General features: G+C 34.6%; 1 protein-coding gene across 3 annotated transcripts in view; it reads left to right on the top strand.

The window, feature by feature from the left end:
• LOC128237277 (E3 ubiquitin-protein ligase rnf213-alpha-like) overlaps positions 1-26,170 on the top strand; it is a 136,364-nt gene that overhangs the window by 30,986 nt on the left and 79,208 nt on the right. For all 3 annotated transcript variants that reach the window (XM_052952649.1, XM_052952648.1, XM_052952650.1), the window contains exons 6-14: positions 8,604-8,812; positions 10,199-10,488; positions 10,599-10,831; positions 11,116-11,346; positions 11,884-12,121; positions 13,470-13,540; positions 15,942-16,206; positions 21,309-21,410; positions 25,951-26,058. In XM_052952649.1, the coding sequence (XP_052808609.1) occupies positions 8,604-8,812; positions 10,199-10,488; positions 10,599-10,831; positions 11,116-11,346; positions 11,884-12,121; positions 13,470-13,540; positions 15,942-16,206; positions 21,309-21,410; positions 25,951-26,058 (1,747 nt within the window). The remainder of the gene's footprint in view (positions 1-8,603; positions 8,813-10,198; positions 10,489-10,598; positions 10,832-11,115; positions 11,347-11,883; positions 12,122-13,469; positions 13,541-15,941; positions 16,207-21,308; positions 21,411-25,950; positions 26,059-26,170) is intronic.

Consider the following 26,170-nt stretch of genomic DNA (forward strand, 5'->3'; position numbering starts at 1 on the left):
TTTTTTTCCACTAAAGTTGCATTTGTAGAAAATTTGGGTTAATTGGTCATCTCATTTTTATAATTTTTCAGAAATTATTGTCAAAACAAAGTCAACCTTCTCTAGGTGCCTTCAAAGCAGGTCATCCTTATGGCACTATTGTTATCACGGCAAGAAGAATAAACGTCCTCAAATTATTTTCCTGTTGGAAATCACTCAGTCACTGCCATTATGGTTTCTTAGGCAATTCATTTGTTTTTGTAATTAAACATACCTGAAGTTATGGAATGCTCCCCTTGTATATATGTGGACTGGAATTGTCAATGTTGTTTGATGATGACTTTGTCTGTGACCTTTTGACATACTTTCTTATTTTAAAAGTAACAGCAAAGAAATTTGCAGACTGTACAGTTTTGTAAACAGATATCAATGTTGTCCTTGGATGACCTTGACTGTGACCTTTTGACCTACTGTTTTTTAAGCTAAAACAAAGCAATTTGGACCATGTTAAATTTTGAATACAAATAGCAATGTAGTGCATGGATGACCTTGACTGCGACCTTTCAACCTACTTACTTTTGAAGCTATTGCAGTACAAATTTGGTTATGTGTAGAGTTTTGAAAACAAATACCAATATTTTCCAGTTTTGGATGAACTTGTCTGCAACCTTTTAACTTACTTTTTTTTTGTTGAAGCTAATGACATTTTGACCATGCGTACAGTTCTGAAAACAAATATCAATGCTGTGTTTGGATGACCTTAATTTTAACTTTTTGTCCTACTTTCTTATTTTTGATGTCTCTGTTATGTATTTTACATTACGAAAACTGATTTAGTAAACTGAAAATTAATACCGGAAATGAATAACAACAGTGCGTCCTGCAAAATATTCCCGACAAAAAAGACTGTCAACAAATATCAGCTGTTTTGCAGTTAATCGGACCTGATTTTGTGCTGACACGGGGGCATGTTGCTCGCGAAGAATGTTAAGCATGGAAATACCTTCAAAAAAATCCGACGAACAAATAATCAATTTGTTGTGGCTAGCTGAGATGAATTTTTTGCGTAGTGTTTTTTTCTCATTTTTAACTGCTTGTATCTTTTCAAATTGCGAATTGATAAGGCCAAATGGGACATTTATAACATGGCCATTTTGCTTATGAAAGATTTTATTTACAAATGATATTATTTATAGAATATGTGTAAATACAAACTATTTCAAAAACATGCACGATAGAAATTAGAAGCTGGTCTGACTTTTTTATGTGTTTATAACACTTATGATTAATATGAATTTCATTTTTGAATTAGTAAAAAAACACCAAAAAACTCATGACATCATGTTTGAAATGGTTGTTACTGTGTGTCAATGTATTTGAAGATAAGTGTTGCACTCAAATTAGTCATTATTTAGAGTACAAAACATTGAAATACTTAAATAATTGTAAGTGAAAGAAATTCACGAAGTTTGGGATAATCAATTTATCTTTTTTGAAAAAATGTGGATCCTTTTTTGAAAAAAAAGGTGGTTTTTGTGGGGGGGGGGGGGGGTGGAGGGAAATGGAGGCTCTTTGACAAGGGGAAGGAGTCGATATTCGGCCTTAAAATTAGCCAAAAAATTCACTTTGTTGGAACAGAACTTGGCTGTCTGGCTGATGAAACATGGATTTCTTCAAAAATAACAGTGCAAAATTTTAAAGCGAGTGAATTTACTTAGGAGAAACATAACATACCTTTTTTATTGTATGGTTGTCTTATACATGAAACACTAATAATGGATTTTTTTCCAATCTAAAGTGTGTCTGTTTGCTTTAAAATGAATAGGGAAATTTATTTAGTAGTGTATGACCCTTATAACAACCTTTTAAGAAAGATTGTAAATTGTGAAATAATTTATTAAATAGAAAAATGACTCTCTCCACATTTTCCCTTGTGTTGCCTTTTTATTATGCCCCCCTTTGATGAAGAGGGGTATATTGCTTTGCACATGTCAGTCGGTAGGTCGGTTAGTCGGTAGGTCGGTCGGTCCGTCAGTAGACCAAAGCTTGTCCGAGTGATAACTCAACAATTCCTTGATGTATGGTCATCAAACTTTACATGAAGGTTGGGCCTGACCAGTGGATGACCCCTACTGATTTTAGGGCTCATTGGGTCAAAGGTCAAGGTCACAGTGACCTTTAATTGTAAAATAATTTTACAGCTTTTCCGATTGATAACTCACCAATGCCTTGACCTATGCTCATCAAACATGATATGGAAGTTTGGCCTGACCAGTAGATGACCCCTGTTGTTTTTGGGGATCAACAGGCCAAAGGTCAAGGTAACAGTGACCTTGAATGGTAAAAGGTTATCCGTGTGATAACTTGACAATGCCTGTACCCATGGCCCTCATACTTGACGTGGAGGTTGGGCCTTCCCAATAGATGAACCCTATTGTTTTGGGTGGTCGTTGGGCCAAAGGTCAAGGTCACAGTGACCTTGAATGATTAAAGGTTGTCCGTGTGATAACTGGACAATACCTGCACCCATGGCCCTCAAACTTGAGTTGGAGGTTGGGCCTGACCAGTAGTATACCCCTTTTGTTTTAAGGGGTCTTAGGCCAAAGATCAAGGTCACAGTGACCTTGAATGGTTAAAGGTTGTCCGAGTGATAACTCGACAATGCCTACACCCATGGCCCTCTAACTTGACCTGGAGGTTGGGCATGACCCATATTGTTTTGGGGGGTCATCGGGCCAAAGGTCAAAGTCACGGTGACCTTGAATGGTAAAAGGTTGTCTGAGTGATAACTTGACATTGCCTGCACCCATGGCCCTCATATTTGACTTGGAGGTTGGGCCCGACCAGTAGATGACCCCTACAATTTTGTCGGGTTATCGCTCAAAACATTATCACATTCAATGTCACTGTGAACTTGACCTTACACTTGATGACTCCTAAAATCAATAAGGGTCATCAACTGGTCAGGCCCAACTTCAATGTCAAGTTTGATGATCATAGGTTCAGGCATTGTTGAGATATCACTGGGAGAAGATTTGTTAACTTTTTTGCATTAAAGGTTACTGTGACCTTCGCCAGGTCAAGGTCACAGTTACCTTTAATGGTGAAAGGTTGTCCGTGTGATAACTACCTGCACCTATGGCCCTCAAACTATAGCTGGGGGTTGGGCCTGACCAGTAGATGAACCCTATTGATTTTAGGGGTCAAAGGGCAAGTTCAAAGTGACTTTGAAAGCAAACTCGACAATTCCTGGACCTATGCCCATCAAACTTAACATGAAGGTTGGGCCTGACCAGTAGATGACCCCACTTGACTTTTGGGGTCATCTGGCGAAGGTCACAGTAACCTTTAATGCAAAAAAGTTAACAAATCTTCTCCCAGTGATATCTCAACAATGCCTGAACCTATGATCATCAAACTTGACATTGAAGTTGGGCCTGACCAGTTGATGACCCTTATTGATTTTAGGAGTCATCAAGTGTAAGGTCAAGTTCACAGTGACATTGAATGTGATAATGTTTTGAGCGATAACTCGACAATACCTGCACCCATGGCCCTCGAACTTGACTTGGAATTGCGTCTGACCTGTTAATGATCCCTTATGATTTTAGGTGTCACCGGGTCAAAGGTCAAGGTCACAGTGAACTTGAACGTAAAAGCTTTTCTGTGTGATAACTTGTCAATGCTGCACCCATGGCCTTCAAACTTGACATTTTGATTTTTGGTGACCAGCTGATGACTCCTATTGATTTAGAGTTCATAGAGTCTAAGGTCATGGTCATAACACACACTATCCTCACACTTTGAATGGTCATAATCTTAAAACTGCCTCAACGGCATCCAATGTCAGTGACAAATCAGCTGTCATTTCTGTCCATGCATATTTCATTCAATTGTCCATATAATCCTGACAACATGGCGCTCAGGGGGGGCATAATGTTTGACAAACATCTCTTGTTAAATAAGAGATTCCTAGCACTGTAATTACATAGAGTGGACTATTTACAACACATCAGGTTGTTAAGATGTGTTGTAAAAAGGGATATTTCTGAAGATTTTAAGTGTTATCTTGTTAATCAATTAATCATAATTTAAAGACCGATTTGACTATTAACATTAATTGGATCACTACGCGGATATCCATGACAACCACGTGCTATCGCATATCCATACGCAATTATTTTCACTAAGCACAAAAGAGTTCAAGCAAAAAATACATTTTTACTTAATTTTGTTTAACTGAGGTGGGAGACAAAGCATCTACCATAGCCGCTCTTGTAAGATAGGTTCATCCCGACCCTCGCGCAGGGTGTTTTGTGGAAACTCTGTAAACCTCTTTTCCGCAAAACACCCTACGCTCGGGTCGGAATGAACCTATCTTACACTCTCGGCCATGGAAGATACTTATAATCTTACACGAGCGGCCATGGTAGATTCTTTTTCTCCCACCTCAGTTAAAAAAAAAATAAGTAAAAATGTATTTTTTGCTGGAACTCCAAGATGGCGTCAAAAATGCTATTTTTTATTGTGATAAAGATGACTTTTCACATGAATATTATTTCTGTCTAATTGTACTTCAAACTTACATACAACATTGACCACTATAAGGCCTGGGTAATGGTCATGTCAAGCAAGACCAGAGTAGGAAAAATACATCAAAATTTTCCCGAAATCCTTGTATTTTTGGGGTCTTTTTATTTTTAGTTTTTGTCAGATAGTATTTTCCTTCAATTGGAATAATACCTAGGGTAAAAAAAAATATATATTTTTTTAAAAGCCAGGGTTTCACAGCATTACAGCATGCCAAAGGTGGTGTCAACATTGCTATTTCTGTAAGAGTCTTATGGGAAATTGTGCTGGTGTCAATTAAAAGAAAATCTAAATAAATGGTAGCTATCTATTTCATACTGTTTTTCATGTTAACATAAATAACTGACATCTTCAAAATCAAGGTCAAGGTCAATGCAAAAAGGCAAACTACTGAAATTTTTGTTCATTTGATTACTCGAGGGTCTGTAGAAACTGACAAGTTATGATGTTCTGTACATTATTCTATATTCGGTTAATTTTAAATGAAATGAAAAAAAGTGTTATCCATATAGATCCCAGGCGAAAATGATGGATCCAGGGACCATGGACTACCATGTTTTGTTAAATGGCATCATGGTTTAAGACCATGTTAGACCGTGGTCCCTGACCATGAAAGACCATGCTACCTGACCATGTTAGACCATGGTACCTGACCATGTTAGACCATGGTAGTAAACCATGGTGGACCATGTTCATATGCCATGGTTAACCATGGTCTTCAATTATTTTATTAAACAAAAAAAGTAATCCATGGTTGTTCATGATTAACCATTGTAGTTCATGATACACCATGGTTAAACATGAAATACCATGGTTTGTGGCATAAAATCACTGTTAACCATGGGCCATGATGGCTCCTGTAAAAAGGATAGCACACCAAATGGTAACAAACAATTTTTTCAAAAACAATAAAGATTTATTTACCTAACGAAACATACATGAAATAGGGTTAACCTATTTAGAGTGAAAGATAAACAGTTCAAAACATTTTCAGTATAAAATCATTTTTAGTTCAACTAATTAATCAATGAAGATGTGATCTCAATTCCTACATAATTGCAAATGACAAGAACTGTCATATTTCTTACTGCTTGGTACCCTTAATAGCTAAGGGCTTCTTTTACCATAAACTTCATGAGTACAATCCAATATGAAAAGGTAAGAAACAAAAGACTGAATGAATAGTGTTGCGGCAAACCAACAAATTTTACCAAAAATGTAATCATAAGTAAAACAACACTTTAACAAGTAAAACCCCAGATCATTTATACTAAAACCATCACATTAATTATGTACACATAATAACAAAAATATAAGGCCATAGCTTTGCACTAACTCAGCCCAGCCAAACATGAAACCCTAAAAGCACAATTTCACAAACTTATATATGTTTTCCTGGAAACTGTTTTGACTCTTAGCTCATACACTTTCGGAGACATGCGCAACACGGGATTAAACACACCATATGCTTCATTTCAGTGGGTAAGATCTGCCTTTTATGCTCCAACTGTCACTTTCAGCTCTTGTTTGAGCATGTACATGATCTCCATCGGCATTGAATAGGAAAGTCATCTATAAGTATTTTAAAAAGATTAACATACACATTTTTTTTTATTAAAACCCATAATTTCACTGTCAGACTTGTCACTAACAGTTTCTGAAGATGATAGTAATTTAAATACTTAAATGTTCATTATTCAATGTGATGCATGTGCATTTATAGGGCTAAATATGATACACTCAATTTAAACATTGCTCTTTCGAAATACATTGTAATATTATGATCATGTTTTCAACACAGTCCAATCTGAAATACCTTGTGTCATGAAATGTGTAGGAAAAGGCATTATTTTACTTATCTATAATATCATAACCTTTTAAATAACTCATAATGTAACAAATACAATGAATGACATATAATTCAAGATACATTTTGAAATATGTGTTTACCTTCAAACCATGAGAGATACTGATTATATCCAGCAAAAGAATTAAGGAATCTTCAAATCTACATGGCTGTGTTTACACCAAGAAAACCGCCTGAATATTTGAAATCCACAGATTGTATTGGCTATTGAGCCTCGATTCTCTGCATACTCACTGAAATGTTCTGCCTGACCTGAGATTAGCTGATAAGCCCAGGCAATGTGTAAAAGATAAAGCTTGGTCAGTAAACTCAGAGCACACTGATAACGATGTGTATTTCTAATGAATACAAAACTGAATTGATGTTCATGTTTTGCTTAAGAAAAGTGTAAAGTGTAGAAGGAAGAACAAAATTATTAATATTCATATGTTAAAACAATATTTTTTATATTTTTGTATTTTCTTAAACTTATCAATTAAATAATAATAATAATAATAATAATAATAATAATAATAATAATAATAATAATAAACATGCAATTATGATTATACAATTGATACAAGATGATAATTTCATAACAAACAGATTGATATAATAATTAAATAATCAAAAGTATACTTCATCTAATTTACTCTTAAATTTTTTGCTCGCACTTGGTTTACCATGGTTCAATTTTTATCATGACATAGAAAATTATTAAATACAGTTTTGACCATGGTTGAGACCATGGTCATAATAATTGTCCATGATATACCATGGTCAATTCCTTAACTGACCATGGTAATTCATGTTTGACCATCAAAATCCATTTTGACCATGGTTGGCCATGGTTATCATTGTTCCTGACCATGGTCTACCATGGTCGAGACCATAACTGACCATGGTCTAGGTCAGGGTTTTTGATTGCCTACCATGGTAATTCAAGTTTGACCGTCAAAATCCATTTTGACCATGGTTGGCCATGGTTATCATTATTCCTGACCATGGTCTACCATGGTCGAGACCATAACTGACCATGGTCAAGGTCAGGGTTTTTCATCATCAATCATGGTAATTCGTGATTGACAGTCAAAAACCATGGTGACCATGGCTGACCATGGTCTTCATTTCGCCTGGGTATGATACACAAGACCATCACAAAAAAGCGTTGTTTTCAAGAGATTTAGATAAAATTATAATACTGTGTGACTCTAAAGTAAAACAAAAATTGTTACATTTATACCAGTGGATACAAACATTTTATTGTGTGTATTTTTTATATTTTGCATGGGTTTACAGTAGAATAGTAAAGAAGGAAATTAATATTAATATAATTTTGTTTACCCTGTAAAACCTTTTTTAATTTTCTCAGAAGACAGTTTCTACAAGTACTGAAATATCGTGTTAATTTTTTGTTTAAATATATTGTTTTCAAGTTAAGCTATTTGGTATTTCTTGGAGACTCAAATTGAAACTTTCAAATATATTTATTGCTAAACGCTATTGTACTCCTATTTCAGCTGATACTACTAAAGTTACCAACTAAACACATTCTTGATTTTCTTTTAGAATAAAATAAACATGAATACGTGCAGTAAAAATAGTATGTCATTTCTGTTTTTGAAAACAGATATATTTTTTGCTTTCCTTTTTTGCTTTCGTTGATCTGTATCTGCTTTTTTTAGCAAGTGGATTTTTTTACAGACTGAATGTCAACAATGACATAGTTTCCTAACTGGGTATTATGTTACACAGTTCACCTTATGCTAAACTTGCACTGACACACACCTTAAACAGTTCCAAAACGTTAGTTTAAACTTATTAATATTACAACGATTGTGAAAGATATAACAACACTATATAGATAACTCTTGTTGGCACGATTTTGTGTGGTCTTGTGTTGTGGGGCAAACTAGAGTTCCCCGAGGAAACTTAGTAGTTCGGCTTGGTGACCACAACCCAAACTTACATATCCCCAGGTTGGAAATCGAACACATGACACCTTGGTGAGAAGTGAGTGCGCTAACCACTGGGCTAACCAGATAACTAGATGATCAAAAATATTACTTTTTGCAACTTATTTTGAGTTGTCCTAAAAGAGAAGACAAAACTATTTTAAACAATTTAGCCAGCATCCTATTTCTTTCATCTCATTAAACACTTTATATGGATTTCTTTTCTTATTTAGTTCTGTGAACAAGGTGTTCAACGATTACATCGAGTATGAATATCGGATGACCTTTGACCGTAACCTGCTTTGTACAAGAAGCACAGAATACAAATATTGTGTGCTAAGAGAAGATGGGAAGTACAAGTATGAGCATTATGAAGATGGCCAGTACCAAGGAAACCATAATAGAAGACTTTTTGTGGATAAACACTTGATTGTAAAAAAGGGTAAGTCTTTTATGATTCATAATTTTGGCAAGTCCTCGTGCACAGGTCATTTTAATTTATTCTCAGTGTGGCAAATACAAAAGGTTTAATTAATATCAGTTGAATGTCTAAATACTTTTACCCCTTGCCTATTGTTAGCTCATGCATTGGGATTCAACATTCTAAATCACATGCAGTGATAGCTCTTGTTATCCCCCGCCTATGAAATAGGGAGGGGGATATTGAAATGGCGTTGTCCGTCCGTCCTTCCGTCCATCTTTCCTTCCGTCCGTCCTTCCTTCCGTCTGTCCGTCACCTGCGTTTTCTCAGTAACTAGCCGGTAGAATTTCATGAAACTTAAAATAAATATGAACCACTATACTGGAATGATGCTTGTCCAAAAATAAATTTGATTGGTCAATTGTCCTTGGAGTTATTGCCCTTCATTTTTTGAAAAATGCACATTCACAGCCATTTCTCAGTCACTAGTTGGCAGAATTTCATGAAACTTAAAATAAATATGAATTACTATACTGGGATGATGCCTGTTCATTTTTTTTTTGGATTGGTCAATTGTACTTGGAGTTATTGCCCTTGATTTTTTGAAAACTCTCATTTACAGCCATTTCTCAGTAACTAGTTTGTAGAAATTCTTGAAACTTGAAATAAATATGAACCAACATACTGTGATGATGCCTGTTTATTTATATTTTGGATTGTGTAATGTCTATATGAGTTAATGTCCTTGATTTATTAAAAGATCCATGTTTGCAGCCTTTTCTATGCAACTAGGTGGTAGAATTTCATGACACTTGGAATAAATAAGAACCAACATACTGTGATGATGCCTGTCTATTTTTCTTTTGGATTGGTCAATTTTCCTTAGAGTTATTGCCCTTGATTTATTAAAAAATCATTGTTTGCAGCCGTTTCTCAGTAACTAGCTGCTAGAATTTAATGAACCAATGTGCTTATCTTATTCTTTCTGAGATTTTTTTTAACCTTCAAGCACAAACAAGCCATCAAGCACAAACAAGCCATCGTTGGCGGGGGATATCTTTTCACTGAAAATGCTTGTTTAATATTGATCAATTATGACCACATTGCTTTCAGTTTTGAAAGAGTTCTTTCTTTCTATATGTTTGACAAATGAGTAACTCAAAAGGGATTTATTATAATTTATCTGTCCCTTAGAATGAGTGTTCCAGCCATAATTAAACCGTTTTCATTTATCCGTTCCTCAATGTTCAACTTCCCGAAAGGATTATAAAGTATTGTTTTGTCTTTGGTTATACCTAACCTGAACAGTTGTACAATATCGGTTAACCATAATTTAATGATTAATTATTATTTGTAAATTTGCATAGTTTAATTGATTTACTCAGCCGGTTATGGTTAACATTTCAGATGAATGGCATCAGTATGATGGGATGGTACTTCCAAGACCAAAGGATAGTCTTCTACGACGAGGATTCGATTATTTCAGGGGTACTGGAAAGAAAGAAACTGAAAAAAGGGCTTATGAATTTGCTGTTGCATTTGTCCCTTACTGGTTTCAACCTTCATTTCATTTAGAAGACTTGAAAGAAAATTTTCAGACATCACTAGATCACTTGGACATGCTGATAACCGGTCTAAGAAAGGTCTACCAACGAGATGCTAAGTGCTGGGGTGGAATTGAACAGTATAAATACCAGGTACGATACATGGAAAAAATGGTTCGAACCATAGGTTCTGATAGCGGAATCTTTTTTTAAATTGATATATAGTTAACTCACTTTTTGACTGTAAGTGTATTTGTTTTCAGCTGTGTGGATACTTGTTTCATCCTCTGATTGAACAGCTGTCTAGTGAAAAGTATGGTTCAAAGTCGATTAGGTTTGTTAGAGCTCTGGCAATAATCATTGCCTGCAACAGACTTCAAGTCGGCTTGGACCAGAGGGCATGTCAGATTCTTTGTTCAAATCTGATGGTAACACCAGATCCGACAAACAAGACATATGCTGAAGTGCATGAAATAAGGAACTTTCCTGACATTAGGTATGTCTGTAAATTACTATTTTGGTATTCATTTTAACATTGATGTTGTCGCAGTAGAAGGTATCATTTACATCAAATTAAGTTGAAAACTATATACAAGGATGTCGAAATTGGATCTTTTTATCAATGTTATCTTTTAATAAACCAAGCAATCAGTAACAATTTTGTTTTTAAAAAAACAAAGCTATTTCTTTAAAAGTCCTTAAAACACTACATTAAATGCTTGTATATATCGATACTTGCAAATTGTTTTGAGAGAGTCATTATTTGTATTAATGTTTCAGTGTCTTGATACCAGCCCTCATCAGTATCATAAAGAATGTTGTGATTTTTGACAAAGATCCCTCCTGGATGTTTTGCTTGCCATTGCTGCATTTTGCTTCCAAACTGTGTGAACCGTTTGAGGAAATGGGGGCAGATTTGTCACATGCAGCAAAGAAACCAAAGTGGTGGGGAACTGAAGATATTGAATCTGAAGTGACAGCATTTCAGAAGAACACTTACAAATGGGCACTGTAAGAAACTTGTTCATTTTCATAATTGAGATGTGGGCATGTGTGTCCATTGTATATCAGTCGGAATACTTTTATGTTGACCTAATTATAAGATTAAGAACAATTAGTACACAATTTTTATGGAAATAAATGTGACTATGTGTTTGCCAGCCAGGATTAAAGCCATGTTTTGGTTCCAGAATACTTGTGAAGCCAATGGTTTCAAAGTGTCATGTCTCATAGTCAGTTCATGTTTATTTTTCACTTTATTATATTGTCATAGTCTTTGTTAAATTCTTCAATAAATATTTCACCAATAGTAAAATTTTGAATTTTATTTTACAAATTACGATCCATTGTAAAGAAATAGCCGATATTGTGCGCTTTAAGCCGTGGATGAAAATTAAAGTTTTTTTTGTTTGTTATACTTTTCCAAGTTTAAAACAATATGACTACTTCAAACATGTTTTACATGTCAATGCAATGTTTATCGGTATCTTTGACCTCTACCGTATTTCTTTTCTAACTAAAAAACTATTGTTTTCTTCCATTCTTCAGGCAATTGGAATACATGTTTCAAAGGCTTGGACCACTTTTTGAAATGGACTTCTACCTGCCTAGGAGTATAGTTGCATCACTGACTGTTGAGGAAATTTATTTTGTAATTAATTATGAAGGTATTCCAGTGGAGGTCTGTTGTGCAACCCTACTTCATTGGATGAAAGCTTCAAATCCTGACAATAACCGAAATTATGCATACAGTTACTTGGAGGAAGAAGGATCAGGTAGAGAACAGGTAAACTCTTTGTTAATAATTTTGGTGTAAGATGAACAATATTTAAAAGATTTTTTAGGCCAAACCAAATGATTTTTTTTTGTTTTCACAGATTTCTGAATTTTTATTGACGTAAGCTCTTTATATACACAAAACTGAGCGAAGAGCGGAAATATTAAATTAAAGAGGATATTTTAACATATTACACTTTAACTCATTTCATCACAATCTATTTATTCAATACTTTTCAGTAAGCACAGAAATGGATCTACCAAATTCTTATTTTAAGTCGAATCTACCTGAATGTATGACTGAGCATTCATTACAACCCTGATTTTGATTAATTGTGGATATTTAAAAAAAATGTAAGCCTGTTTTAACGGAGGTTGCATAGACATATTTAGGTTTCATTTCTTGATTGTATTTTTGTTTTGAATATCACTGTAATGGCAATGGCTTCTGCCTACCGAAATTGACAGTATGATCCGAATACATGATGGTCAGAGAGTGGATATATATTTAACCCCGATTACATTGTTAATGTAAGCAGATATCAGAATTTTGGTATGTCTGAACAAGTGTTTCTTTCTATAATTTTCGCTATTAATGGCGAGATAATTGTTGTTTATTTGGCTATTATTATAAAAAATAACTAAGGGTAAGGGCTAATAAAACAATAGCCTTTGAGCAAAAAAGACAAGAAAAATCTTGCATAAGAGGCAGCTTGTCAACTGATAGACCACAACATTTTACTTTAGTTTAAAATCATAAAACATATTTACTGGAAGTCGACATTTTGTTGGTAATGATTGATACCAGTGCTGAACCGGTTTCATGCCAACCTGCAAGTAAAGAGAGTTGATGTTTAAAATTGATCTTTCTTCATGTCCTTATACAATTGAATTTTGCACTGCTCAATTGTAAAACAGGTCATTGCTATTTTAAGACAATTTTAACTATACTCATTAATTTCATTACTTGCTGCAAAATGTTAAAACCTGTATGATATCTCCCTTTGAATCACTACATTTCAACTTTTTTTTCAACTTTTTGCACATTATACTGGTCCTCGTTTTAGTTTAATTTAATTGAGACACAAACAAACACAAGCATAGTATATGCCGCTTTAGTTTATATCTTAAGAGATGCTCTTCGTAGAAATCCCCTGCAGACTTGAAGATTTATCCAAAATGACCTCCACTTTGAGAGCAATCAAAATTTAATCTAGACAGTTTCAAAGATTAACATTACAAGGGTAGAACGCTTAGGAACACTTTTTATAGAAAATGACCTCTTTGAATTAACAATGTGTTCTTCATCTGAAAATAAAGCATCATTAATATTAGACAACAACAATTTACATTTTCAGATGGTGACACAATGCTTGGCAAAACTTCTGAAACGTCTCCAAACAATGAACGATTCTACACAAAATCTCAGGTATGTTATAAAGTTCCTTGAAATGGTTTCAGTTGACATATACCTTTAATACCTTCAAAACATTGACTCGAAATCAAACTATTTCAAAAGTATTTATTATAATCTTAAAGCGTTGTGTCCAGTGTATATAGGATGTCAAGTTTGGTAAAAACTTAGGTCACTTGGTTCGATGAAAGAAATATTTCTTTTGATTTAGTCAATTATGGATGAATATAAAGTTTGTAGAATATTCAATTTCGAATTCAATTATCTAAGTAATCATATATTGTTAAACATAAAACATTTTTACAAATGTGTTATTTCAGATTACATTTGAACTTTTAAATCAACTTTGCACGTTGTTGTTTTTTAAATCAATTAAATGCAATCTTTAATTCTAAATTCTAAAAAAAATACACTGGGTCAGTTTCCAGCACTGGTTTACACATTATTTCGGTTAATGATGAATGGATTTGATAAACTCGACGTCGTAATAGATATTGCTCTAAACGAATTCATAAACTCAATTTGTTCGAATCGTATCAAAATAAAATGCCATAATTCAGTAATGATATAATCAAACAAGAGAATAAATCAAGGTCTGAAATCCATGATCAATTAAAACTGCATTCTTTGGTAATTCTCGAGTTCGGAGAGAACACATGCTTTCAACAGCTGTTAAACTAGGTCATGTCACATTTGATTTAATTATAATCCGGGTATTCATAACAAAATACTAACATTTTTGAAAACAGAAGTGACAGGTGACATGTGTAAGTACAAGCAAGACTGTTTACACCATCGTAAATCTGCCATTTTGACTTGGTTCTGAACCATGACCTGTGACGTCATTTGTGCTTGATCATAAGGATAAACAAGTTTTATATGACACTTAATATTGGTAGTTAAATCTTAAAATAGTAACATAGTTTCTAGATATATGTAAATAAATGACCCTAAACAATGATGGCACATTTTGGCGCAATTATGTGGTTATGGTTAAAAGGGCCATGCAGGATGATAAAAGTGTATTATCAAGCAATTTTGCGGTAAAAGGTTAATCTTGGATTTTTGCACATTAAGTATTATGGTGCTCGTGTCCGAACTTAGTCATGCAACAAGGGATTTTCAAATTACAAGGCACATATGTTCTGCAAATATTGTCATGTACAACACGCAGGTCCTTATCTCTGGATATTTCGCTTTGCAAGTCCCATGACCTTGCTTCACAGCTAAATGCTCCGCCACACTCGAAGTTAAGAATCATGGGATCATGCATATGAGCTTAAAGTTTATGTTAGCTCTTCCTGAATATGCCATTGTTATGGCGGGCTTTTGTCATTTACAGTGACAGCTCTTGATTTATTCTTTTGTTGCTTTTTAGAACAAAAACCAGCAGAAGTAGTGAAAATTAGAAGTCAACAATTTGATAATATTCCAGTATAGATGTCGATTTTTGGTCCAAAGTTAGTATGGTTAAACAATGATCATTACGTAATTTAATTTAGTCTGTTAAAGAACAATCGTATTGAAAATATACCAAAAACCACTGTTGCTGACGATTGGATGAATGATATCCTTAACTGTCTGGTTTGCAGTTTTGTTGACCACTCTTAGGGATGACGGATCTTTTTCAAGTTTCAAAAATAGCAAAAAGCAGTTGGATGAATGTGAGAAGCGAAAAAACAAGAACAAAAGCAAAACTCCTTATGAAGAATTTCAAAAGTTACAAAATAGTACCTGTGTGCGAGTTGTTTAAAAATAGCCTACTAATTCTTAAAAATATTCATTTTGCAATATGATATACTTCTGTAACTTTCAAAAGGTAGTTAACATCACTCGTCGCTGTAAAAATACATTCCTTATGAGTAAATGTTTAAAATATAATTTTGCTAATAGTGTGTATATTTTTGGATTACCTACATATACTACAGAATATATAAATTTAACATTTCTTAACTCATTTAAAAAAGGAAGCATTATAATATGTATACAGTCGAAGTACAACCAATTTTGTGCCACACATGCCAAAATAAATTAACACATCAATTATGTTTTTCTGAAAATATTTTTTGAGTTATATCAAAAGGTTTTTGAAAAGGGGATTTATTTTTGCTACTGTTTTTTTTTTTTGGGGGGGGGAATTGTAGAAATTGTTTTAATTTGTTTGAAAAAAGACAAATGCAGTGATGGAAATGTTCAAAACTTAAGTTTATTGCCCTATTCTTTATCAAACATGGTAAAAAACAAAGTTAAGCATGTTATACATGTGATCAATTAATGGCTATGGCATTGCCTTCTTGTTGTTCATACATTGATTCATTCTTGCAGAAATCATCGGCATTGTTTTAACTTGCAAAACACGATTTCATATTGAATGAATGCGAAATGGATTTGTTTTGTTCTTATTTGGATTTTTCAGGCAACAAACAAGTTTGGAAATGGCTCTCTGCATAGCAAAACAACTGGTTGAAAATGCTGCATCAAAAAATAGAACCCTGAAGCTGATGTACTCTGTGCACATTTTCCTACAGTGTGTATCATCTTACAGCAAACTTGGAATCAAAGGCAGTAAGACTGAAAGTGACGTAAAGAATGCCATTGAAACTGTTGGAAACAAGGTTCTCAATTGGCTTCAAAGCTATGCCAATTCTTCCTGGAATATGAAAATGCTGAAGAACCTGAAGGCAAGTGTTTTCCTAATAAGATTTTTACGAAAAAGCTTTATTCAAATTGGTGAGAAATTATTTATCTTCTACTGACACAGGTTTTAATAGTACATTTGTCTGATCATGCATTGCATCCATTTCTCTGCAAAAAAGTTCAGTTGCTCTTTTTTGTTGCAATTCATAAACATGCTGTTTAGGAACTTTATTTGAACACATAATTTGTGATTGCTTTTGGGGTCAGTAGGGCCACTAACGTTAAAATAGTATCCTCTCAATAACTAAGATATAATTGATGTAAAGTGATATATAATGCTGTACCTTGGTGTGTTGGAAGCTTGTTAACAATGTCTTCAAAAAGTGATAGCAAGTTATAAGAATGACAAACATCGGGCGGGATGGTAGGCAGCGTAAACACATATACAGCATTGGATCACATTGGTTAAGGTTGACATATTGTCACCGAACTTGGTATGTAGATAGAGGTTATGGAGACCATTCGTTGTATTGCCTTTGGAGCCCCTAGGGTTAAGGTCAAGGTCACTATGACTAAAATTAGAAAAATGGTTGAAACTGAATGACTTTAGTTAGGGTTGACACACATTTGTAGTAGGACCAGACTTATTGTATAGAAATAATTTATGGAAACCACTCATAGGTGTGCTTTTGGGGCCCTTGAGTCAATATCAAGGTCACTGTTAATTCAGAAAGATGAAAAATGGTTGAAACTGAATGATTTTAGTTACAGTTGGCATATTGTGACCAAATTTGGTATAACATTATGGATACCTTTCATGATAATGTAATTGCGGCCCCAAGGATCAAGGTCAAGGTCACTGTTTTTATAAATAGAAAAATGGTTGAAACTGAATATCTTTAGTTAGGGTTGACATATAGTGACCAAACATGGTATATAGGAAGAGTTCATGGAGACCTTTCATGTGATTGTGTTTAAGGCCCCTAAGGGCGTGGTCAAGTTCACTGCAACTATAGATAGAAGAACAGTTGGAACTGAATATCTTTAGTTGTGGTTGACATATTGTCACTAAACCTGCTTTCTAGGAAGAGTTTATGCAGACCTTTGATGGTATTATGTTTGGAGCTTTTGGGGTCAAGGTCAAGGTCACTGATACTTAAAATAGAAAGATGGTTGAATGTGGATAACTTTAGTTGGGGTTGACATTTTATGAACAGACATAGTGTATAGATAGAGTTCATGAAGACCTTTCACGGGTTTGCATTTGGGGTCCTAGGGTCAAGGTCATTGTTACTTGAAAAATGAAAAACGGTTCAACTTTTGATATGGTTGACATATTATGACCAAACTTGGTATATATTTATGGAGACTTTTCATGGGATCGCGTTTAAGGCCCCTAGGGTCAAAGTCAAGTTCACTGCTACTTAGAATATAATAATGGTGGATCATCTTAGGTTGGGTTGACATATTGTGACAAAACTTGGTATATAGGAAGAATTTGTGGAGACCTTTCATGAGATTGCATTTTGGGCCCCTAGTATCAAGGTCAGGGTCACAAAATATCACAATCATTTAAAGACTAGGAGGATGAAATCATCATTTGGATCAGATCTAAATTTGAACTTTTTGAAGCCAGTGATAAAATTGTTATGACTTGGACATGGCAGATGTTGAAAAATGTTAATAAAAAAGAACATGACACTATGGATTGAATCAAGAACAATATATTGTAGCAGTATCAAACATCTGCAGATGTGGCAACAGTCATAATATTAACTGCAGTTAATGGAATTCCATTTCAAGACCTCGCCTTGACAAAGATTAACATGAAGGCTGCCATTGGTCCAATGCCTTTATGTACAATAAACAAACAGACAACTTTAATACTAATTGATCAGTGATTTATATTTAAACATAATTTTACTGCCTGTGGCTTTTCAATTAAGAAAATTTAAAAATTATTATAGAATATTTTGAAAATCTTTTCCTCAGAAACTATAAGCCTGATTTCAAAATAATTTCACAGAAATATTCCGTAGGTGACCGTGTATCAAGTTTCTTCAACCCATATTGGTTGATTCATAATAAAATTGCTGCCAGCGGGCAGGCTACTTTTCTCTATATGTCTATTTTGAAATTCTTCTGCTCAGAATGCACATGTATGCCTGATTTTAAAATATTTTCACAAAAATGTTCCTAATATGGTGACCCTCTTATCAAATTCCTTCACCCATGTTAATACTTAAAAACACATGGCCAGTGGCCAGTGGGAAACTTTCGAAAATCTTCTCTTCAGAAACTGTTTGCCCCATTTCAAAATATTAACACAAAAATGTTCCTTATGTGACCATTTTATTGCAAATATTGATAAATATGTAATATATTTAAATTTCTTTATTGTTTTACAATCTTTGAAGATACCAACTACAAACTTCATGAGCTTATTCACAGTAACAATGTTCTCTTTTGTGACAAGTTGTATCACTTCAAGTTAAAATATAATTAGAATTCTATGTCTTTGGCATTTACCCAGTGCCATTAAACCGGGTATATGTTTAAACTTTTTGCTACTGAGCTTGTTTCTGTAGTTTTTCGCATATATATTACGACCCTTAGTAAGTTTTTAAACAAATATAAATTTCATGTTTCAAAATGCCCATTTAAAAAAGGGAAGTATTATAGTTTCACCTGCGGCGTACAGTCGGGAGGCTTCCAGTATGTTATCCGATCAATAACTTTATTATGCCCCTCTTCCAAGAAGAGGGGTATATTGCTTTGCACATGTCGCTCGGTCGGTCGGTCTGTCTGTAGATCAAAGCTTGTCCGAGTGATAAACTCAAAAATTCCTGGACATATGGTCATCAAACTTGAAATGAATGTTGGGCCTGACCAGTAGATGACCCCTATTGATTTAAGGGCTCACCGGGTCAAAGGTCAAGGTCAGTAAAATAAATTCAAAGCTTGTCCAAGTGATAACTCGACAATGCCTGCACCCATGGTTCTTATACTTGACTTGGAGGTTGGGCCTGACCAGTAGATGATCCCTATTACTTTTGGGGGTCACCGGGCCAAAGGTCAAGGTCACAGTGACCTTGAATGGTAAAAGGTTGTCCATGTGATAACTTGTCAATGCCTGCACCCATGGCCCTCAAACTTGACTTGGAGGATGGGTCTGACCAGTAGATGACCCCTATTGTTTTTGGGGGTCAAAGGGCCAAAAGTCAAGGTCACAGTGACCTTGAATGGTAAAAGGTTGTCCGAGTGATAACTCAACAATGCCTGCACCCATGGCCCTCAAACTTGACTTGGAGGATGGGCCTGACCAGTAGATGACCCCTATAGATTTTGAGGGGTCATTGGACCAAAGGTCAAGGTCACAGTGATCTTTAATGATAGAATGTTGTCCGAGTGATAACTCAACAATGCTTGCATCCATGGCCCTCAAACTTCACTTGGAGGTTGGGCCTGACCAGTAGATGACCTCTATTGATTTTAGGGGTCAAAGGTCAAAGTCATAGTGAACTTGAAAGCAAACTTGACAATTCCTGGATCTATGGTCATCAAACTTGACATGAAGGTTTGGCCTGACCAGTAGATGACCCCTCTTTACTTTGGGGGTCATTTGGCCAAGGTCAAGGACACAGTAACCTTTAACGCATAAATGTTTCGAGTGATAACTCGACAATGCCTGCACCCATGGCCCTTGACTTGGAGTTGCATCTGACCTGTAGATGACCCCTTATCATTTTAGGGGTCATCGGATGAAAGGTCAAGGTCAAAGTGACCTTGAACGAAAAATGCTTGTCTGTGTGATAACTTGTCAATGCCTGCATCCATGGCCCTTTAACTTGACATTAAGGGTTTTGGTGCCCAGCTGATGACTCCTATGGATTTTGAGGTCATAGAGTCAAAGGTCATCGTCATAACACACTCTATCCTCACACTCTGGATGGTAATAATCTTAAAACTGCCTCAACGGGATCCAATGTCAGTGACAAATCAGCTGTCATTTCGGAACATGCATATCTCATTCAATATTCAATATAATCCTGACAACATGGCGCTCAGGGGGGGGGGGGGGGGCATAATGTTTGACAAACATCTCTTGTTACCCATTGTCCACTCAGGTGAGCGATAGAGGGCCATCTTGGTCCTCTTGTTTCTTTGGGGAAATTCCTCTGAAGCACCACTTACGAATCGCCACATAGTGAAAAATTAGACATTGTGAAAATGTTCTCGGTAATTGGCCGAACGGAACCGGTCTATTTTATTTTATTGGAAATAGTGTCATTATTCATTAATTATTCATAAAGTTAAGGCCTGACAGTGATCTTAAACACCTTACTATCACGGCAAATTTAGCGAAGACTGGCTTTCTGTATGCACTTAATTAACCAAATACTGCAGAAAGTGCTGACCGTGTCCCGTTTTCACTTGTCTGGGGCATATCTTGTAACCTATATGTGGTATTAACTTGATATTTCATATGTAGATAGATCTCATTGAGGGAAAGTACAGAGTACAAGAACTGTTTCTCTTGCTTCCATATTTTCAGAGTTATTGCCCTTTGTAAATTTTCATGCTTAAAGTTTTGTCCGGGGCATATCTTGTAGAATATAAGAGTTATAAACTTGAAACTTCATAAGTAGGTAGATCTCATGGAGGGCAAGTGCAGTGCACAATAACAGTAACTCTTGCTATCTTAGTTTTAGAGAAATTGCCCTTTGTTAATTTTCATGCTTAAATTTTTGTCCGGGGCATATCTTAAAGAATATAAGAGGTATCAACTTAAAACTTCATACATGTAGCTAGATAGATCTTATTGAGGGCAAATGCAGTGCACAAGAACCATAACTCTTGCATCTATATGTTTATGAGTTATTGCCCTTTGTTAATTTTCAAGCTTAAATTTTGTCAGGGGCATATATCTCTGACAGTGAGAGTGATTTAATATCTAAGTTTCATGAAGCAATGTATCAATTAACAAACTTTAATTTAACAAACCATTGATTGACCAGCGACTTCCTGCTCCTGAAACAAAAACTATGACTAGGCTATCAAGGCCATAAGATTCTATGAGTAGGTATCAGCATTGGCACTGAAAAAAATAATTCTGTTTGCTATGAATTTGTTACAACTTTTTCAGGTTTGGGAAAGTGCCATTACAGAAAAACTGAGTTGTGATGACATAGCCTCCCAGTGGAATGAGCGAATCATGAGTTCTTTGCAATTGAGCATTGAGAACGAAGTAGGTTGATGATCAACTAAAGATTGATAAACGATTTATGACATGATGAGTGCATATTATGATACCAAGAGTTCAAATGCTTAATTTCTGATATGGCAAATATTCAATAATTGTCTCTTATATTGGCATGTTTTACCCATTTTTTCAACGAAAACCAGGTAATTAACACAGGGATGTTATTACTTGGGCGTGCGGTAGGGCAGGCATCAAACATTGGTTTCCACACAATAACTTAAGCCAGCATTGATGGATGGTGATGATGTTGGTGTGAAGGTAGCTTATGGGAAGAGCAAGCTTGGGATTGTTTTTGAGGAGGGTGGGGTCAAGGTCACTGTTATTAAAAATTGTTATTTCCGCCCGATAACTAAAGTGAAAATTGATTAATTGTAATGAAAGTTGGTGTGTTGGTAACTTATGTGGAGAGCTAGCTTGGGATTGCTCTTAATGGGGTGGGGGTCAAGGTGAGGGTCACTTTTACTAAAATTAGAAAAATGATTTCTGCCCAAAGTAAGAATTGATGGATAGTAATTGCATTTGAGGGGGTTGGGATCAAGGTCACTGCTACTGTTTTTAAAAATGGAAAAAATGGTTTCCGCCAAATAACTTTAGTAAGAATTGATGCATAGTTGGTGTGAAGGAAGCTTGTGTGAAGAGATAGCTTTGGATTGCTTTTGAGGGGGTCTGAGTCGAGGTCAAGGTCACTAGAACTTTAAATGGAATAATGGTTTCCACCCAAAAACTAAAGTGAGAATTGATGGATAGTAATGAGTGTTAATATGTAGATAACTTATGTAAACAGCTAGCTTTGGGTTGCTTTTGAGGGGTATGGGGTCAAGATCAAGATCACTTTTACTTAAAATAGAAATATGGTTTAATAACTTAAGTAACTTTGATAAAATAATGGATAGTGATAAAGGTTGGTGTGTAGGTAGCTTATGTGAAGAGCTAGCTTGGAATTTCATTTGAGGGAGGTGGGGTTACGGTCAAAGTCACTGTTACCTAAAATAGAAAAAGTTTCTGCCCAATAACTTCATTAATAATGGATGGATTGTGATTAAAGTTGGTTTGTATGTAGCTAATGTGAAGAGCTTACTTGGGACTGCTTTGGAAGGGGGGAGTCTAAGGTCAAGGTCACTGTTACTAAAAATAGAAAAATATTTTTTGCCCACTGACTTAAGTAAAAATTGATCTTTAGTGATGACAGTTGGTGTGAAGGTTGCTTTAGTGATGACAGTTGGTGTGAAGGTTGCTCATGCGAAGAGCTAGCTTGGGATTGCCTTTGAGAAAGTAGAGGTCAAGGTCAATATCACTATTACTTTAAATAAAAAAAAATCCACCAAATAACTGATAATAACTGATGGATGGTGATGACAAATTATGTGTAAGTAACTTATGTGAAAAGCTAGTTTTGGAATGCTTTTGAGGAGGTCAGTGTCATGGTCTCTGCTACTCAAAACAGACAAATGGTTTAATAACTTCTGTAAGAACTGATGGATGGTGATGAAAATTGTTGTGTATGTAGCTTGTGAAAAGAGCTAGCTTGGGTTTGTTGCTGATGTGGTGAAGTTAATGTCAAGGTCACTTTTACTTAAAATAGAAAAATGGTTTTTGCCCAATCACTTAAATAAGAATTGATGGATAGTACTGAAGGTTGGTGTGTATAGGTAGCTTTTGTGAAGAACCAGCTTGGTATTGCTTTTGAGAGGTCAGGGTCAATGTCACTCTTACTAATAAAGAAAACTGTTTTTGCCAAATAAATAAGGTAATAATTGATGCATAGTGATGAAAGTTGGTGTGATGGTAGCATTTGTGAAGAGCTAGTTTGGGATTGCATATGAGAGGGTGGATGTAATGGTCTCTATTACTTTAAACAGAAAAAATGTTCTAATATCTTAAGTTGGAATTAATGAAAAGTGATAAAAGTTGGTGTGTTGGTAGCTTGTGTAAAGAGCTAGCTTGGGATTGGGAATGCTTTTGAGGGTTGTGGTCAAGGCCGAGGTCACTGTTACTTAATATTGAAAAATGGTTGTCACCAAAGTATTTAAGTGAGAATTGATGAATAGTAATGAAAGTTTGTGTAATGGTAGCTTATGTCAAGAGCTGGGTTTTGATTGCTTTTAAGGGGGGGGGGTCATGGTCAAGGTCACTGTTATTCAAGATAAAGGTTTCCGCCAAATAACTGAAGTCAGAATTTATGGAGAGTGAAGAAAGTTTGTGTGTAGGTAGCTTATCTGAAGAGCTAGCTTGGAATTGCTTTTGAGAAAGATGGGAGATATACTTTCTGATTGCCAATATTTTTATTCAATTGTATTATTCAATAAATATTATATATTCATGAACAGTATCTATGCGCACTAAAAGACATCTTTCATAATTGCTTTTATATGCATGTTTAGAAAAGCTGGACTTTAAATAAAAGACAGTCAAGATAATTCGCCTGCTATTGCTGCTACTAAATACTTCTACTCCCCTGTACACTTTTAACAATCACCAGTGTTTAATAAGACTTAAACATGGGACCCCTATTTAATGTCCCTCACGATGACAGTAATTTTATGTAGCCTGCATAGCATTGCAGACAAATAGAGATCATGTTGTCATGCAGCAATTTCACACTTTTATGTCTGCTTTTCGACTTACGTATTGACTGAATAACTTATGCATTTGTTATTAAATCTTAATCTAACTTTGGAAAATGTTAACTGGCATAAATTTTGACCATGTTCCATCAACAGACAAACCTTTAATTTGTCAAAATTTAATCAAATTCACTTTGGCCGCTCTCTTACTTGAGAGCATTTCTTATCCAATCTTTACCAACCTTGGTTACAATGTTTATGGGCCTAACTTTTTCCACTCTCTGACTATTTCTTTTCCAATCATTTAAATGCTTAACTAGGCTATACTGTTTATGAGTGAAATAGATCAATAGCTGTATAATGCATGGATGTGTGGATAAAAGTCCTGAGGCAACTCACAATGAAAGTTTTTAAAGTTTTAAAAATCTCCATGATGTAAACACATGTATGCAGTTCTATGCATGTATGGAACACCAATAGAAATAAATCATACAAAGTTATCAAAATTGTCTTGTAATACAAGTGTATTTAAGTATTATAAATTTGTAACACAAATTTAATGCCTAATTAAACTGTTACTAATAAAAATATATTAGTTACACAAATTAAATGTCCATACTTTGGTAACACACAAAGTCTAAATTAATGTAAATGGAACACCATACAATTCAAAGTCTTTTTTTAATAAAAGTGACCCTTAAAAAGGCTTTTATATTCAACATATTGTTGTTTTAAAAAGTTAAGAAATAACAGGAATCTTTGAAATGTCTCACTCAGGCTTAGCTATCCAAACCTGTCTAGCTAAGCCTGAATAAAAGATTATCTAGAGCATAATATAATAAAGGTGCTAAAATCATAGGAAACATAAAGACACAAGAAATAACAGTTTGCTTAAGAATAAAAAAAACATTATGAAACCCTTCAGATGGAAAAATAAATAACGAAAATGTATCTAATACTGCATATAATTTAAAGGTACAATATTATAAAGAATATTAATGAAATCCTTAAAAGATGACAATCATTTTCATACTAAATATGATGGGTTTATCCAAAATTTTAGAAGTTAAGATACTTATATACTAAAGACATTTTTATTATTCAATATTTTGCAATAAAATATATGCAAAAAGAATGATCATAATAGCTTGATCATGATATTAACTTTGGCTCTTGAATCAAATCCACTTACTTGTTCGAGCGTTTGTTATTCAATTATACCGTGGGTCACAATGTTTAAAGGCTTGATATCTGAGTCAAGTCAGAACATACTATTCACTCTGAAGTTTTGGTCTTTTTATGGTAAAAATTTGACAAAATTCACTTAGATTTCTTTGTGTTTTTAAGCATAAGCAGATTGCATTATTTATTTTAGAGTTATAGCCCATCAAATTGTTAAAACTTGACCGAATTCACTGGGTTAATTTTAGTAGGCATTGCCATGCCGTCAGTTAGTCCCTGATTCGATTAGATCAGGTGATTTGGTTTCGCATGAATGACCTACCAAAGACAAAATAACTATATATTTTAAGTGTTGTACTTGCTTTTCTTGAAATATCTGGGGAATAAAAAACAATCTGTCATTGATTTAAAGTAATACTGGTCTATATTTAGCATATGCAATAAAACAATTATTGATTAAATATGAAAATATCCAATTTGTGGAATTCTAGTTAATGTATTAGGCTGGGAAATTAATTGAACTTGGGAACCCTGGGCTGACATTAACTGTCTTACCATTAGATTGCTACTATGAGTGGTATTACTGCTACTGATCCTACTTCTACTTTGTCTTAAATGATGAGACTTTCTTCAACACAACCTCCTTAAAAGTTGATAAACCCATCAATTATCTCTGATAGCATTACACCAGAATACATGTTTTGTACATTTTGTTCTTCAATTATTTCTAACAGAAAGCAATTTATAATGTTTTTTATTTCATTTATGTTTATTTTTAGCTTAGCACATACAGTCATCGGAAGAAGGAGTTCATACATATCTACTGCGCTGAAGTTGAAAAGTTTAACACGACAATGAAAGGATGTCTTACCAACATTGCTATGAAGGTATTTAAACTTTTCTAAGTGAAGAATGAAATACTTCATTTAAAGTTTAAGGCATATATTAGTGTCCTATTAAATTCATAGCTGATAAAAGCTTAGGGCATGTTTTCTTACA

This window comes from Mya arenaria, chromosome 6 (assembly GCF_026914265.1).
Source record: "Mya arenaria isolate MELC-2E11 chromosome 6, ASM2691426v1".
NCBI lineage: Eukaryota > Metazoa > Mollusca > Bivalvia > Myida > Myidae > Mya > Mya arenaria.